This window comes from Salmo salar, chromosome 10, assembly GCF_965601325.2.
Source record: "Salmo salar chromosome 10, fSalSal1, whole genome shotgun sequence".
NCBI classification, from domain to species: domain Eukaryota; kingdom Metazoa; phylum Chordata; class Actinopteri; order Salmoniformes; family Salmonidae; genus Salmo; species Salmo salar.
In genome coordinates this window covers 75,159,729-75,176,587 of record NC_138300.1, presented here as the reverse complement: position 1 = coordinate 75,176,587, position 16,859 = coordinate 75,159,729, and the positions used below count along the sequence as shown (strand labels likewise).

The 16,859-nt window shown below is 42.0% G+C and overlaps 2 protein-coding genes across 2 annotated transcripts in view; both read right to left on the bottom strand.

Annotated features, from left to right (window-relative positions):
- LOC106560744 (uncharacterized) overlaps window positions 1-2,582 on the bottom strand; it is an 80,103-nt gene extending 77,521 nt beyond the window's left edge. The window contains exon 1 of the mRNA XM_082957156.1: window positions 2,151-2,582. Within this exon, the coding sequence (XP_082813282.1) occupies window positions 2,151-2,403 (253 nt within the window). The 5' untranslated portion in view covers window positions 2,404-2,582. The remainder of the gene's footprint in view (window positions 1-2,150) is intronic.
- Window positions 2,583-6,780: 4,198 nt separating this feature from the next.
- The window catches only part of LOC106560746 (secretory carrier-associated membrane protein 2), a 14,832-nt gene continuing 4,753 nt past the window's right edge, over window positions 6,781-16,859 (bottom strand). Inside the window, exons 2-9 of the mRNA XM_014123944.3 lie at window positions 14,578-14,655; window positions 14,304-14,390; window positions 13,817-13,931; window positions 13,243-13,371; window positions 12,377-12,536; window positions 11,824-11,925; window positions 10,551-10,668; window positions 6,781-9,924 (exon numbers count right to left, since the gene is read on the bottom strand). Coding sequence (XP_013979419.1) covers window positions 9,775-9,924; window positions 10,551-10,668; window positions 11,824-11,925; window positions 12,377-12,536; window positions 13,243-13,371; window positions 13,817-13,931; window positions 14,304-14,390; window positions 14,578-14,655 — 939 coding nt within the window. The 3' untranslated portion in view covers window positions 6,781-9,774. The remainder of the gene's footprint in view (window positions 9,925-10,550; window positions 10,669-11,823; window positions 11,926-12,376; window positions 12,537-13,242; window positions 13,372-13,816; window positions 13,932-14,303; window positions 14,391-14,577; window positions 14,656-16,859) is intronic.

Genomic DNA, 16,859 nt, shown 5'->3' with positions numbered 1-16,859 from the left:
CCACTGGGAGCTTGCTAGCTAAATGTCTTTGCTAATAAAGACTACAGACAGTGGTCAACTTGGGGTGGCTTACACAACATGCAACACAAGGGGCTCGATTCAATCTGATCCACTTTAGCCAACGTCCGCATGGTGGTTGTTTTGGTGGTGTCTGATCAAGCACCAAGTGGCTCCAGGCATTATATCTAAAGCGGACACTGCCGTTGGCTGCATGGAGTCGCATTAAGCCTTGTTTACAAGTTCAAACACTGGAATGTGAGATGTAATCTACACCTCGATTATGACAGAAATCCTCATTATTCCGTTGAATGATTTTCTATATCGCCTACACTTTCTCGTTCTGAACTTGTAACGCGAGTGGGGCAGGTGTGGCTTCATGACAATGATCACAAGCGCAGCTGCTCATTGATTTCACGGCTTCTACGCAGTTCCACCTCCGACAACGCCAAAACATCTGCTATGCCTGTGTCTGCTATGGCCAGTTAATGCTTGATCTGATTGAATCTAGGCCTAGGACTCAAGTATATTGTGATCATAGGGTATTGTCTGCAGAGGTTTGTCAATAGGGTCATCATTCAGACCTTGATCAGAGGACTAAACCCAACTGGAGACCAGTAGTCTGATCCAAGGCAACATAAAATGGCCACGCATCTCCATCCAATGGCAGCCTACCAAGTATTGACGTCACTTTCAGACTACAAGAGAACGGAGAGGTCAAGACTTTTACAGGATAAAATCCCAATGGAACTAGCAGGGAGGGTTGCCTGACTCATTCTGCATTCACGACGATTTCTGTTGCCTTCCCAAAACCACGAGATGTTGGCATGAATGGAAACAGACCGGCATCCAGGCTATTTTGATATCACTTTGTACGGAAAAACAATATGGTGATGATGGCGATCTCTCATATCCCGAGAAAAAGTGTCATGACGTGCATGGTCCTTGGTAATGATGGCAATGAGGCGGTTGCCATGGTGCGAGCCAGGCACTTAATAGGGTGATTCATCATTAGCCGTCTCCGGCGAAGGAGAGCTGGCAGCCACGCTCCAATTGCTGCTGACCAGCAAACTCCTGTGAAAACACCTAGCATTCTTTCACACCACAAGTCTGTGTCAAATGGCACCCTATTCCATATACAGTGCACTACTTTTGACCAGAGCCCTGTGGGCCCTGGTCAAAAGTAGTGCAATATGAAGGCAAGGGGTATAGGGTGCCATTTGGGACATAGCACACTGTGTTAAGAAACACTGGATGACACCCAGCTTTCTATTATCCAAATGGCAACCATTTAGCCTTTTAGCTCACACTGAAGATTTTCCCATAGCTGCAACACTTGGCATAGTCCCTAGGCTTCCTTGATACAGAGAGAACCTGCCAGACAACAACACTACTGTATTTAACCGAACATCCTTCTGAATGTTTCAGTGCTGTGGGTGACTCATTATTCATGAGGACAACACACCAGCAGCTCGGCAGGGTGCTTTTCTAACAAGGCAAACCAGTTATTCTAAGCATTTTCCCACCTCATGGTCAATTCGTTGCTGTTGTTTGTGTATCACACCATTGCTGAGAATGTGCGGAACTTTTTTCCCCTTCTTGTAGTGGGCGCTCTAATGGCAGGCTACATGTGTGATTAGGATCACGTTCACATTTTGTTTTTTAAACAAATGGGCTATAGAAAAAAACCTGAAGGCTACATCTTATATTGTAAGCTATTCAAAACAAGCATGAATTATTCGGGAAGCAATTATTATGACATGTGTTTGTGTCCCTATTTTGAAAAACGAACAAATATGTACTCAATTTTCTTTTTTTAACCGAAGAATTAGATAATCCCTCGTAATTTATTAAACGATTGTGAAACGTTCAAGACAAAACAGGTGCACTTCAAGCAAACCAGAAGTCTATATTGCACAAAAGGTTCCAGTAAAAAGTGGCGTATGGGCATTTCGTTGAACTGCAGATTCAATATTCCCGATGCGGCATTTCCTTAAAAGGAAACCGTCCACGCATTTTTAATATCTTTCAATTGTATCTTATACGTTTCGATCTTTTCTATGCTGTTATATATATATTAGAGGACGTAATGCATGCTGGAATTACAGCATTATTATGTAAAAAGTGAGACTCGGTGACTCGGGACTACTCACCCCGCTCAACGTGGTCTCTAGCGCGTTGCAGCTGGTGGTCTGTCGCTATCTCTCCTATCACTATAAGCATGTAGTAGTTCCCTTGGCTGAAAGGGGGTCCTTGGCGCCGCTGCTCTCCAAGGTCCTGAATTCGCTTCTCGAACCCTAGCTGCGTGCTGCTCTCGTCCTCCTGCACTGCCGAGAGCTCACCTCGAGTAGGGATCTCCATGGCAACAATCCCGAGAGCAGACGCCTGGGACGGGTCTATCTCCATGACAACTTCCAGGAGCACGGTGTGTGCAGGGGCAAAGGTAGGGGAGGGCTCGCGGGGGTATCATAACGTTCACTTTTGGAGCTGTTTACTTCCATTTGATTGGTCTAAACGCCCATGCAGCAGGGTGATGTCACATAGTGAGTGATTGGGCATGTCCAAGGGGAGTACCTTGATTTTAGAACCCCCACCCCAAAGTATGATTAAGTTTAAATCTCAAAGGTACATCTGCAGCATCTCAAAGTTTATTTTCAGTAGCCTATATAGTCCACTCTGAGAACAAAACACACACACACACACACACACACACACACACACACACACACACACACACACACACACACACACACACACACACACACACACACACACACACACACACATACGCACACACACACACACGCACACACACACACACACACACACACACACACACACACACACACGAACATATGCACACACACAAACACACACATCAAATAGCATATTAGCAGTTTGTGGAAGTGTGTTTGTGTTAGTCTCTGTCCAAGATGGCAGATTAAAGTGCCTGTACAGTGCCAGTGTAATTCCAAAGCCACAGCAAACTGCTGACTCCTCTGCTGAAATGTGCACATTTTGGCGATGCCAGCTCATGCCAGGCTCAGACCGGCATTAAACGCAGAGAGCTTGCTGCAATGCTGCCTCAGAGAACCACCCATTGTATTTTTTTCTGGATCTGTCAGACAAGGTAGGATTAATTATAAACATTGGCAAAAATGCAGAGAAAGACTCTAAGCCTTTTTTTTTTTTGGTATGTTGTCAACATCAAAGTTAAAAAATTGAGGGATGTTAAAATAAAAAAGCCTTAGTCATCGTGATATGACTCAACAACACGAATGCAATGTGTCAGATTAAAAGTCTATTGATTTGCCCCGTTTTTATTAAGATGGATAAAATGTGGTAAATAAAAATGTGCATATGTAATATGTAAGGAAGTTATTTTTTTAGGCTCTAGATGACTTTGCACCCGTTTCCAATTTCTGATTTGTTCTTCTTTTAATGTACTAACCCAGGCAATCTTGTAGCTAGGCCTAAAATACCAATGTACTAACCCAGGCAATCTTGCAGCTAGGCCTAAAAATATCAGCGGAAAATTAAGTCATCAGTTGCTATTTCACATTCAGGCCATGCAGTGAGTTCAATGTAAAGGCCAGTCTTGAAATAGTCTCTTTATTCTCTGCCTAATTCAGCTTTTCTCCTTGTTAAGCTTGGTTCTGTCCGACATGGCACCCTATTCCCTATATAGTCTACTACTTATGACCAGGGCCCATAAAGCTCTGCTCAAAAGGCATGCACTATGTAAGGAATATAGTGCCATTTGGGAAACAGCCCATTGTCCCTGCTGTTCACACATCTAAATATATACCAGAGGGAGTTGCAGCAGAAACCATCACGATGATAACATGACCCTTTTATGAAGGTTGATGCAATTGGGTTAAAAGACTGGAGTTCCAATATTCCAATGGGCTATTATATTTCAGGTTATTTTGGGTGGTAATTAACTGTGTGCAATGTCCTGTGTGTGTGCGTGTGCACGCGCGTGTGTGTATAACAGAGAGAGACAGGCAGAGACACAGACACAGACAGACAGACAGACAGATAGACAGACAGACAGACAGAGAAGGAAGTTCAGCATTACAGCGTGATTGAAATTTAAAAGCAATGTTCCCGCGTTAGTGGGGTCTGAATTCACGGTAAACACTGCATATCAACTCAATCGGAATGACCTTTAAATTGCTATAGCGCAATCTGTAATGCTTCCCTAAACAGGTTTCAATCCAACCTTTTTATTCCAGCAAAGGACATGTTGGATAAAAAAAGCCAAATTTGTCGGTAAACTTTCCAAATGTAGACCAAAATAAATATGCTAGACAAGCTGGGATATTGTGTAGGTAAAATCAATAATGCGGACAATGGCAGAGGAAACGGTTTTCTCCGCACATATTGATATAATAACCATCGAAGTAAACTTGGGAGTCATGCGATGAATCTCTGTGGTCCTCCCACTATGACTCGGGAAAGCATCCAGTTTATTAGGCACAGATTCAATTAATTATGATGAACTTCACAGGGTAGTGAACGTGAAAGGTGATGAGCTTGATGCTCTTTTCCAATAAATATCGAGGGTCTTATTCTGGTGACATGATCGATGCTTGGCTGCCGTTTGACAAACACAAATAATCTTTCTCTTTTGTCCATAACAATCTCATAATGTATGCTATACTCGCACTGTCTCTGTGAGCTGTTGGATAAGGCGCAATTGCCAATACCAGAGTGGGCACATTCGCTATATAATGCCACATTTTTGTGACGAAACCATCAGTAGAGTTGAAAATGCATGGAAACACGTTTAACTTTGATTTTTTTATTCGGTACATGGGAATTTAACCATAAACGTTATTTGGATGTGTACTGCGTCATCATGCAAAAATAAAATAACAAAAATCTGCAACAAGTAAATTTGATGGAAACATCTCTGGTGGGAAAATGCGCATATTGTTTTTATACATCATTTAGAATATTCGCCAAATTGGATGGAAACCTAGCTACCGAGAGAGAGACGTGAGAGAGAGAGAGACTGAATCAGAGCGAGATTGAATCAGGCATTCACCATTCATAGATCGGTCATTTGAGTACATACTCCAAGCAGTAAATGTATAGATGCAGGTACATGTGTATGATAGAGCACCGTACAGTGAGTCAGCACTTCATTCCAGCATATTCCAGAAACGCCACCATGCTGCCCTCTACTGGAAAACATGTCTCTCCTCGTTAAAAAAAAGTACACTGTCATTCATGTCTCTGCAGTGCTGCAAGTTATGATAGGTCAAATCCCAAGTTTTTTAGAGAGCTATCAGCTAAACTTCTAATATAATAATGATATGCCATTTAGCAGATGCTTTTATCCAAAGCGACTTACAGTCATGTGTGCATACATTTTACGTACGGGTAGTCCCAGGAATCAATCTCACTATCCAGACGTTGCAAGCGCCATCCTATACCAACTGAGGTAGGTGATGCCATTCCAATAATGTCAAGAATAAGTTAGTATATAACTCCTGAAGAGTTGGAGTGTCCTCTGCTTGTCATCCATAACCTTAGGAGTTGGTAAGACAGCACAAACAGATCTGGCTCCAGGCTTTGACTACAACTATTGATTGGTAACACCCCAAACTTCCTGGACAGAAAACCACAACAATATGTTTTGTCTGCAGCCATACAGTTACACAGCCGCCGGCCTCCTTCTTGCCTCCCTCCCTTCATTGACTCGCCAAAGATGTTCAGACTCAGAGACTGTTCCTCGCCTCCTCTGACCTTAATTGCTTTGTTCGACTTATAAATAGCTCCCCTGCCGTGTAACGGACCTGTAAATCGCCAGGAGAATTTCCCTGGGCCTCTGTGTCTGGCAGCCTGTGCTCTGAATGATCAGTGTGCAAGGTCAGGTGGTTGACGGGTTAGCTGGGACACTGTCTGGCCCATTTGGTGATGGTGGAGAATAGGAGGATAACAGGAGGCTGGGTTGTTATTCTTGGCTGCAGCCAGACTCCCCTGGAGAGAGAAAGACGAGCCTCGCCTGCTGTTCGGTCTTTACTGCAAAGTCACTGCAGCCCCAGACAGTGGAGTAATAATAATAATAATTAGGTGGGTGCTTACATTTGTCCTATTTCTCTAATGTACAATTTTTTTTTGTTGCATATCCCACTCCCCCTGAGAGTGGGGTCAGAGCCAGGGGTCAGAGCCAGGGCTCAGCCATTACTGACAGTGACCTTAGAGCAATTAGGGTTAAGTGTCTTGCTCAAGGGCACAGACATATTTTTCACCTAGTCGGCTCGGGATTGAACCAGCAACGTTTCGGTTACTGGTCCAACACTCCTAACCGCTAGGCTACCTGCCACCCTAGTGGGTCAAGGGCTTAGCTACAGGGAACAACCAATGTACTACATTTGTGAAGAAAATACTTTCCCCCCCCCCGCTTCTTAATATAGTTTTTTCTTCAGATTTTTTTTAGACGGGGCAGCAGCACCCTCAGCACCCCTACTTCCTGCAGCTATGATCAATGGGAAGGTGGCAGAAATCAATGAAGGCCACGCTGCATTTCAACATTGTCCCCATTCAAATATTTTAGAGCACGTCGGTTCTGATATCACTAGATTGGTAAAAGCAATGCAACAGAAGCCTTGCTCTTATCTATCCAATCATGTAAGATCAGGGATCACTTCAAAGGAAATTATGGATTTGAAAGAGTTTTAACAGGGCCTAAGAATCCAAAGTAGCCCTTTGAGACATCACTAATGAAATGATCCTGAGTAAACTTATGATCTCAATTTAAACACATAAGAATTGTATCAATTAAAGAAACCATTTTTATTAGATAGTTAACTTAGTGTCTATAAACATTGAAATACAAAAGGCAATATATAATTATCCACTCCCAATACATTGCAGGCAAATGGTCATATTCACACAGATATTAAGAAAACCAAATATATTTCAATATCAAGTAACAATGATTCAGAAAATTAAATATTTATCCATTAGTAAACCATTAGCTTGAATATTACATTCTTCATAATAAGAGTTATTGATTTGCTTAGTTGATCTCGGACAATTGTTACATTTAAACCGACAATGAATACATACTCTTGTGAAGGTGACAAATGAAAATTACAAAATAGATAGTTTACATCAATCCATTCACAAATAATTTAGGTGCTGGTCTTCCTCTAGGAAACTTAGGGAAAAATCAATTCTCTTACAGTAGCTAGGTTTCCATCCAATTGACGACAGATTTTCATCCGAATAGTCAAAAATCCGCACAAAAACAATATACACATTTTCCCACAGGAGTTACGTTTCCATCAAATTTTGTGGATAAAATGCTGTGCGTGATGACATAGTGGACATAAAAATAACTTTTGCGGTTAAATTCCCTTTTTTTTTTTAAGAAAAAAAAAGTTAAATGACATGGAAACCCATTTTCTACTCTACTGATTTTTTTGTCACAACAAATGTTGCGTTTCATGGAGAATGTGCCCACTCTGGTTTTGGCACGTGCGCCCTAGCCAACAGCTCGCAGATACAGTGCAGGTATAGCCTACTGCACGATGAGATTATTAAAATGGACAAAAAGAGCAAGATTATGTTTATTTGTCAAACGGCAGCCAAGCATCACCAAAATAAGACCCTCGATATTTATTGGAAAGGAGCATCAAGCCCATCACCTTGCACTTTCACCACCCTGTGAAGTTCATCATCATTTATTTAATCTGTAGCCTAATGAACTGCATGTTTTCTCAACGAGCAGTAGTGGGAGGAACACACAACATTACTCCAAGTTTTTTTTAATATATATATATATATATATTTTTTAATCTCGATATGATGGTTATTATTCACCTCCATTGTTCGCATAATTCATTTCATTGACACAAAAAGAGCCCACCTTGCCTAGAGTTTTTTGTTCTGTCGATATTTAAAAATAAAAAAAATCTAACATCTACTTTACACGCATACAAAAAGTTGGATGGAAACCTGGTTATTAAGAAATACTTAAAAAAAAAAAAATTTAACCACTCACCACTAATTTATCCAGCTTTGACTGAAAACCACTTCCCCCTGAAGTATAAAAAAAATGTATCAAAGTGGAGCAAAAAATCTATTTCGCATTGTTCACGTTTAGTCTTAGTGGCAAATCCATAGAATACAACATAGCAATCATTTGTAGGTAGGATTAGGAATGTCAGTCAAACTGATACCTTTTTCACACTACTGAGCTAAGCTGAGCTGTATTGAACTGGCCTGGTTACTCATCCTCCATAGTTGACTGAACCGTGCTGGAAAGAACAACGTGAAAAGAAAATACGATACGGGTCGACACGATACTACGAAAAGGTATTTGTCTCAATTTTCTTTCAATTCTTCCTTCAATCATGTCATTTTTCACATAAAAAGGTTAAGGCTTGGTTACCGTAGGAACCAATGGCAACAGAGGCAAACTCAATAGGTGACACCTCACACAGACATTGGTCAAGGCACAGGTCACGGCTTTGGTTAAAGGTGGAGTCCACGCCAAAATCCAAGTTTGCCAGATGCCACCATACCGTAAAAGGTGTGACTATCAGAGTGGGCCTTTAAATTGTAAGCAGAGTCTATTCCATGCTATCTGCACTAAGATCCCCATTGGTTTGAGATTGAGGCCGACACGTTTCTTTGAATGCATGTGTAGTGGGATCACAGACATTGTGAAATAGACGACTTTGAGGGTATGAAAACGACAAACTTTGGTTTCGGGGTGAACTGTCCCTTTAAGTTGTATGGGACAGTCTATACTGACAAACCAACCTATATTCAACCCATTCTTACACAACACCAGTCTCTCATTGCCAAAGCCAATATGCAGACAAATACAGAAGGCACTTTTCTACAACGTGAAAAGATTGAAAACCAAAGAACCTCGTTTTGACGAGAACTATCTGAAAAGGCTAACGAAAATGGTGTAAATCTGAAAAGGACATTAGATTGTGATGCGCAAGTAAAATGGCAAATGTGCATTTAATAATTACAGTAGCCCTGGTAACTAATAACCTAGGTGATTATCATAGTTCTTCTAGACTCAGGGCCCGCTAAACTAAACTTCATGCATGATGCTTTTCATTCAGGTATCACCCTACTGAAAGCAAACACTCATTCTCTTCATTAGCACATTGAAATTGAAGGATGCTGAAAAGCCACCATCGTTGGGAGTCCCAACATGTGGTTACTTTACAACAGTTCAGACATGCGAGAGGAATATACAAAGACTGAATCGACAACAAGCATAAAGCAAACAAAACACGTCATCTTCTTCATGACATGACCAGGGACACTTTACACACACATCCACAAACACGCTGGAGAGCATAGCTAAAAGAGAACGTCGACACACACCAACAAAGGGCATTGCAAAAAAAGAAGAAAAATAAAAAAAAAGTGCACACATACTGAAAAACATCGCAAGATTCGCAATCATTCAACTTTCCATTCTGAAAAAGCACAGCAAGGACAATTTCCTACTAGTGTCCTTTTTTTTGTTTGGCTGTCAGGTGACCACAGCTCATATATAAAAAAGAAAAACAGATCCCAAATCAGGCCTTACGGAAGCCCCAGCAGACAGACTGGTGGTCAAATCAATGGTGGTTTCTTCCACTGAGGCTCCATGGTGTGACCTATAAGGGATTGATGACAGCAGGGTGTGGGGGATCCATCCCCAGCCCAGAAAGATGGTGTGGTGGTGGGCGTTGGATGGATGGAAAAGGGGAAGGGCGTATCTGGGGGTTAAGTTAGCCCGGCCTGGGTCTAGTTGTTCCCCTGAAAAGCTCCGGAGGCGGCGGAGGAGGCTGCGGAGGTGGCGGCCGTCTGGAAGGACTTGTTGGTGAGCACACCCTGGGAGAACTCCTGCTGGGCCTTCTGGAAGCTGGCCCCGGTACGCCGGTACTGGCTGTGCACCTGGGAAAGGAGCAGACCCAGGCATTAGGGTCTATAGATTCTATACTGATAGGTGTAGAGGTGGAAGTGCAATGAACTATGGTATTTGTAGTCGGGCTCTGATGATACCAGTATCACAACACTCGTTAGTATCGTGGGCAAGGAAACAAAACACGAAGAAGATTTAACTTCTTTAGGAAAACAACTCTGATGTTGGAAACAAACATCATTATGTTGTCATCCAGAGTCACATGTATTTATTTTCCAAGCTGTAGCACCCAATTTTTTTTATACATACAGCAGGTTTTTTTTTTCATCATTTTTGCCAAAATGACCCGGCCTTAATTTGTAGTGGGATGTAGCAGTCAGTCTTTATTGTCGAATGTAGAACACAAACTGAGCGAGTATGCGTAGTACCAGTCGTGTGTTCTAGTAAGAGCAGTTCACTGTAGCTTGAACAGAAGTGAACAATGGGATTTGTAGTCATCATGTCTATACAAGTTTATAGTAAAGCACCACAGTCATGTGGTCATACTGAAGAAAAAAAATAGTGCTCAGTCACAAGTAAAGAAAAAAAAACTGTTTTGTCCCCCAAGTCTGGATATGTACAGTTGTAACATACAGATGGGTACTGTAACACCACATACCATCTTAAGTAGGATGACTGACAGCACAGCGCACATGGTGAAGAAGCAAGCCACCACGATCATGATGGCTCCCACTGCCTTGTTGGTGCTGATGATGGAGAACGAGGCGATCCAACCACTGGAATCAAAAAGAGGGATCAATATAGGGTAATTCGTTTAATTTAGTCCAATATGTGAATGTATTGTCCTATGAAATGATGTTATAAAATGTATGTTATTCACCATTGAACTATTCTATGGTTTATATTCACAATATTTATAGAATTTCCCAAAATACTCCATTTCATTGACGAAACATGAGGGGGGGGGGGGGGGGGTCTTAAAAGGTTGGAGTTTAATTTATGAAAAATATTTTCAGATAAATTATATTAACTTATCAACAATTCAAAGCAATGCATCTGTCGAGTTCCCCTAGATTGCTATTCACTTTTGACAATGAACCACCTGGAGGTCATCCTCAGTGACATACACCATTCTGACTAAGAGTCAGAAGAGAGTAAGAAGCTTCATGTTTAATCAGACAGAGGAAAGCACAACTAAACAGATGGGTGGGAAGTAAAAAGACCCGAGGCCTTGGGAGAATCTCAATTGCATTTCCTTGATTCCCAACCTTCTCATACAATGGGTTCTGAGAAGGAGGTGAGGAAAGAGGACGCAAGGAATCAAGCAAATGCAATTGACATTCTCCCCCCCCTTTTCGAATTCTGTACAAGTGCATTTTCTCAGAAACATCCACTTGGCCGACCTAAACAAATAGGATAGATAGGTGTAAGCAAAATGGTGATGTTTCCGCCTAGCTTCAGCACAGGACATAGCGGACCTTTCACCATATTGCTCGCTTACACCTACTGTATCTAATTCGCTCAGATCTGCCAACACTGACGATGTGTGTGTGTGTGGGGGGGGGGGTTGTTTCTGGATGGGGTTGTAGTATTGGAAGAGGGCCAGGAGAGGAGAGTTACTGCAGGAAGAGCAGAAGGAGCCAAAGCCTCTCACTTACAGAGGAGTCTTTAGGAGGAACGAGAGACGCTAGTAGGAGGGAATCTGTCAAAGACATGACAAGAAGAGTGAGAGAGGAGATGGGCGAGAAAAAGAGAGATGGAGAGAAATCTCAAAGGCCGGCATGTACACCTTCGTACACACACACACGCACAAAAACACATATGTGCACGCGCAATCCCCCTCCACCCCCACACATACAGATTGAAGACATGCAACAAAACAAAAAAAATACATCTATAGCGTCCCATTCAGACCTGTCCCTCAGACCCACCTGTTTCCCCACTTGGGGATGCCCACAGACTGGATGACGAACAACACCACTTGGCAGAAGAACACGAAGAAGAACAAGAAGAAACTGAAGGAGCTGTCCGTCCTGCAAAAGAAGTGAGAGCGAGCACACAGGGTTGAACGAACTCACATTGGATGTCAATTCAATATCAGAATCAGGCAGATCTTTGGGAAGTAAAACCCTTCATTTTACACACTACTTTGTGCCTCCGTGTCTGGTCCGTCCCTTACAGGTATTTGGCTAATGGACGGGATGCCATCAACATCAAAAATGTCATGATCATTTTACTAGTGGGCATGAAAGTCAAGACTGAAAAAGAAAACAGGAAACCATTTATATTGCAAGTATTTTAACCTTCCTTCAACACTGTGCAATGTTACAATGTTGTCCACCAGTGCAATGCAAATAAATTGGATGCCAAAATGTGCTTTACGCAAATATGGTAAGAAATGAATTGAGATTGGGGTCAAAACAGGAAAACTGTCCCTTTAAGCTATTACATAATGGCAACTCAACAGTCAATCCTGGTACTCACTTGAAGGCCTTGTAGACGGGTCTGTACCAGCAGATGAAGGAGCAGGGGGCGAACAGGATGAACCAGAGGATGGACAGGCCAAAGTCCACACCGTACGCGGAATCCGCGGTGAAGTGGGCCAAACATGCCAGCAGGTTGAGGAACAGAGTCACACAGTGGACTGGAGGGAGAGGGTTGTGTTCATTAGGCACCAAATGGAAGAAAACTGACTGAAACACGGTGAGGCAACCTGGTCTAATTTTTGTTTTCCGTTGCAAAACTTATGGAATTGTTTTAAGAGGGTCATACCATGGATCATTTAGCTATTTGATTTGGAATTTTATGGCCCGGTACCGGGTTACCTTCAGACGAGTCTTGTGGGCGTTGTAAAGCAAAACATGTACAACATCTACGTGTTTGTGACAGTCTCAGCTTTTGATGGCGGAGTCATATTAGTTTGTAGCCCAAACCGTTCGGACGCTACAGACAGAAGTTGGCAAATCGGCGGTACCAACTTCAGACGAGACCCGTGAAAACGTATCCTGGTCTGACAAACACCGCTGTGGCTCTGCCACCTTCCACCGAAGATGCGGGAAGGCCGACATGGGAGGGTGTGGTGGATGGAGACGCAGCCCATGCAACAAACGGTATATCTCTAGCTTAAACTGACAGCTTTTTAATGGGATTTTGTTATTCTGCTCATTAGACTTCCGCACAGACATCGACTCTATGAGGTATTAAGGAAGGGTGGGGGGGGGGGGGGGGCAGTGCGTCACATTACAATATACCATGAGTCAGCATCTTTGTGGTATTTAACAAAGTAACAAACCACTCTCTGCGGTAGTACTGCATGCATGCGCGCGCACACACACACACAGAGTACTTACACATCCACAGATAGTAAATCATCTTGCAGACCCTCTGGTACTCCACAGGAATCTCCTCTGAGAAGTCCTGGTAGAAGCAAGGCTTGATGGGAAAGATCTTGGGAAGAGGTGGCCAGTTGTTTTCTTTGCCTATTACAATAGAAATTCATTGATTAACATTCAATCAATCACTTTTTCCCATCAGCTCGATTGTCTAAATTTTAAATGTATCCTGATTGATCCTCATCTTTCCCATGAAGATTTTTCCATTCATGAATTTGAATTCACTTCCTGGCTTGCCTGAAATGAAGTGGCCATTGACCCCATCCCTGCTGTAGAGGTAAGGAATGTCAGAGGCAGGGTTGGGGTCAATTCCATTTATTTAGGAAGTACACTGAAATTCAAACTGAAATTCCAGGAATTGCAGTTTTTCTTCCCGAATTACTACATGAAAGTCCTAGAATTTCTGTTAACTTCCTGAATTGTTTGAACTGAAATTGACCCAAAACTTGTTGAGGTAGGATATCTTCAGAGTGTGAGTGGTGTATAAAAGGCGTGGCATGTATAGAGAGAGAATAGAGTGAAGAGGAGTGACCTGTGGAGGCTCCCCTGCTCTGAAGTGCCTGCTCTCTGCGATCCAGGTCTGCAGCCTTCCTCTCCAGCTCCTCCTGCTGCCTCAGCAGGCTGGCCTGGGCTGCAGCTGCCGTGGCCTGCAGAGACAGGAGGGGAGAGAGGACAGGTCACACTTTGGTTGTATGGTTCACATACATGTATGATAATAATATTAATGTAATCAATGCCTTATCTCATGAAACCACACAAATAGTTTTAGGCAAACAATACATGCTTTTGCTCATGGTAGCCGTGTCCCCTTTCTGTCCACTGTGGTCTTTTCTGGACTATATATCTGTCCATTTAGGGGACCCCTTTTGGCACCCCCAGAAGCAAAAATGTCCATATAGCTTAAATTAGTATAGACAGGTAGACAGTTAAATGTGAAAAAGTCTGTATTTTCAGTCTCATGCGAAGACGTCGATGGCTTTTGGTTTCATAGTGAACTAGTGACAAGCGCCATCACTGACCTTTGGGCCGGGCTCTGTGGATGGCTGGAGCACGGCAGGCTGGGAAAGGGTCGTGGAAGCCGGAATGGTGGGCCCCGATAGGCCAGCCTGAAACAGGAAAGACACATGGCAGACTGAAAAAAGGTGGGACAAACACCAACACACAATCTGTGATCAACGGGCATCAATCTAGTCCACATCAGTTACTGTAGTTTTGATCAGTGAGTGGTTTGGTTTGTTGTATTACAGAGTGTATGTGTGTGTTCATGCTAGGGTAAAAAGCAGGTAATCTTACCGTCTGATGGTCTGGGAAAGGGTTAAATTGCTCAATGTGGTCTACACCAGAGTTGGTGACTTGTGTAACTGAGGGATCCTGAAACAAAAACAACACTTTAAAATGTATGCCAAACAAAAACTATTGATTTCAAACTTTAACAAATGATACAACTCTATGTACAAGGACTACTTTGAACAACTTACACAGAATTTCACAAAAACACATTTATTGTAAGAATTGTGCAGATGCATATTTAATGCGACCACGTTTTCCAAACATTCTGTTAAATATCTACTCTGAATTAAGATTCAAAGAATTCTGCAGAAAGAATGGGATGTCAGCTATGACATGAAAAATATATGGTTTTGTTTATTGAACTACAGTAGGTGAATCGGATTTACATCTGGTAACGGAATTACATCATGGGACCCTGATCTGTACTATACAGAAATGCGTAATTATAAATGTCATTCTCTTCATGGTGATGTATCCTGAATAGGTACACAAAGGTAGAAAAATGTAATATCCTTATTTTGCATATTTTATATCTACACACTGGCTATTAATGTAAAGACCTCCGCCCCCAAACAAGACCACATTTGGTTGGTCTGGACCAGACCAAATCTGAAACAAATCACAGAAGTCTGTTTCACAAGTTTTGGCCATTACAGCACACTATAGTACAGTGCAATACATTCATTATACAGTACTGCACTCTACTTTCCTTTACTGTGCACATTCGAGAAACATAGACGTCTATGATTGGTCCAATTTGGTCCGGCTAGGGCGGACTGACCAAATTTCAACGTCCATGGGATGTCCGGGGGTCGGTCGGTGCTCAGTGGGTGAGGATGCTTGTTATAGTAAATGGAAAGAGGGTAGGTGGTAGGTGTCAGTAAGAGCTGGAAGAGGTGATATTAACTGGAGAGAGAATCTGGACAATATCTTCCACTTTGTTTAAAAAAAAAAATTAAAAAAAATCAGGGGGGAAAAAAACTGTTATGAGCTGAACATAACAATATGCCAGTGGAAGGGAGGACAGGTAGCAAGTTACCCAACTGTAGTTTGTGACTACTATGATGTCCCATTGTAGCCAATTCAGTTGCAGTAATTCCAATACTGATTTTTTGATAATTCAGTTACCGATTATTATTTTTTTAATCACTTAATAATTAATAAACAAACTTGATATCAGTAAAAACAAACTAATTTGTAGGTCTACCTTTATCTGTTACTTTTGTTATCCTCCCTACTCATGAGGGAGAGAAATGAGAAAATATCTTAAAGATATGTGGGTTTTTGGTAACAGAGTTACAAGGCACAAAGCAATGTTTCTTGAACTTATAGAAGGCAAATCATTTCTCCAAAACCAAATATAGGTGTTGATATTAATTGGCATGGGTCTTTACTTCAACATTATTCTATTTTGATCCATTTTTAATAAATGTTAAGACTTTTTCCTGGTAGATGACCCTTTATCCATCTGTTTGACCAGAAATCAAAGCCTTTTCCAATCCTGAAAATTAGGAATAAGCAATGGTTAAAACATGTATATACCTTCATTTCTCAAAAAGAAAGACTACTGGCTTTTATGTGACATGCTCCAATTTAACTTCACATGTTGTTGCTCATGGGTCCTTTTAGATGGAAATGCCAATATGCAACACTCATTCTTACTATTACGACATAATTGGCTCATCTAATAGGCCTAATGATTCATCACAGGAAGGAATGTGACGCAACATTGACAACGTTCACGTGACGCACGTAGCCTTTCATTTCAGCGCTCACTTAAAAGAGTTTGCTTATGAATTCGTGTGTTATTTCGAGAGGTAGAATATCTCAAGAAGCTTCATTTCCTGAAGTCAAAAAACAGTGTATCAAAAAAAAAAAAATAAAAAAAAATCAGGGACAACCACATTCATCCCGGAGTCCAGTTTGACTTGATATTTCAGTGGGTATCAGAGAAAGGATTGATGTTAGCCTAAGCTAGGCTAATTATTTACAGGACCGTTTAGTCAACTTCAAGTAAAGGCTGAATGACCCCTGGCCCGAGAGCAGAGCAGTACAAACAAACGAAATCCAGAAGAGACATGGGGGTTGATAGGAACAGGTGGGAGTCGGTCTGCTCTCAGCACATGATAATGTGTCACACATGAAGTCATGTGACACATATGCCTTATACTCCGACTTGCGTAGTAGCCATCCGCCCCTCTATTGACACACCTGGCAGCTTTCCCAAGAAGGATGAAGAGACATCCCTGCCATTTAAGAATTCAATCAATTAAATAGATGGCAAA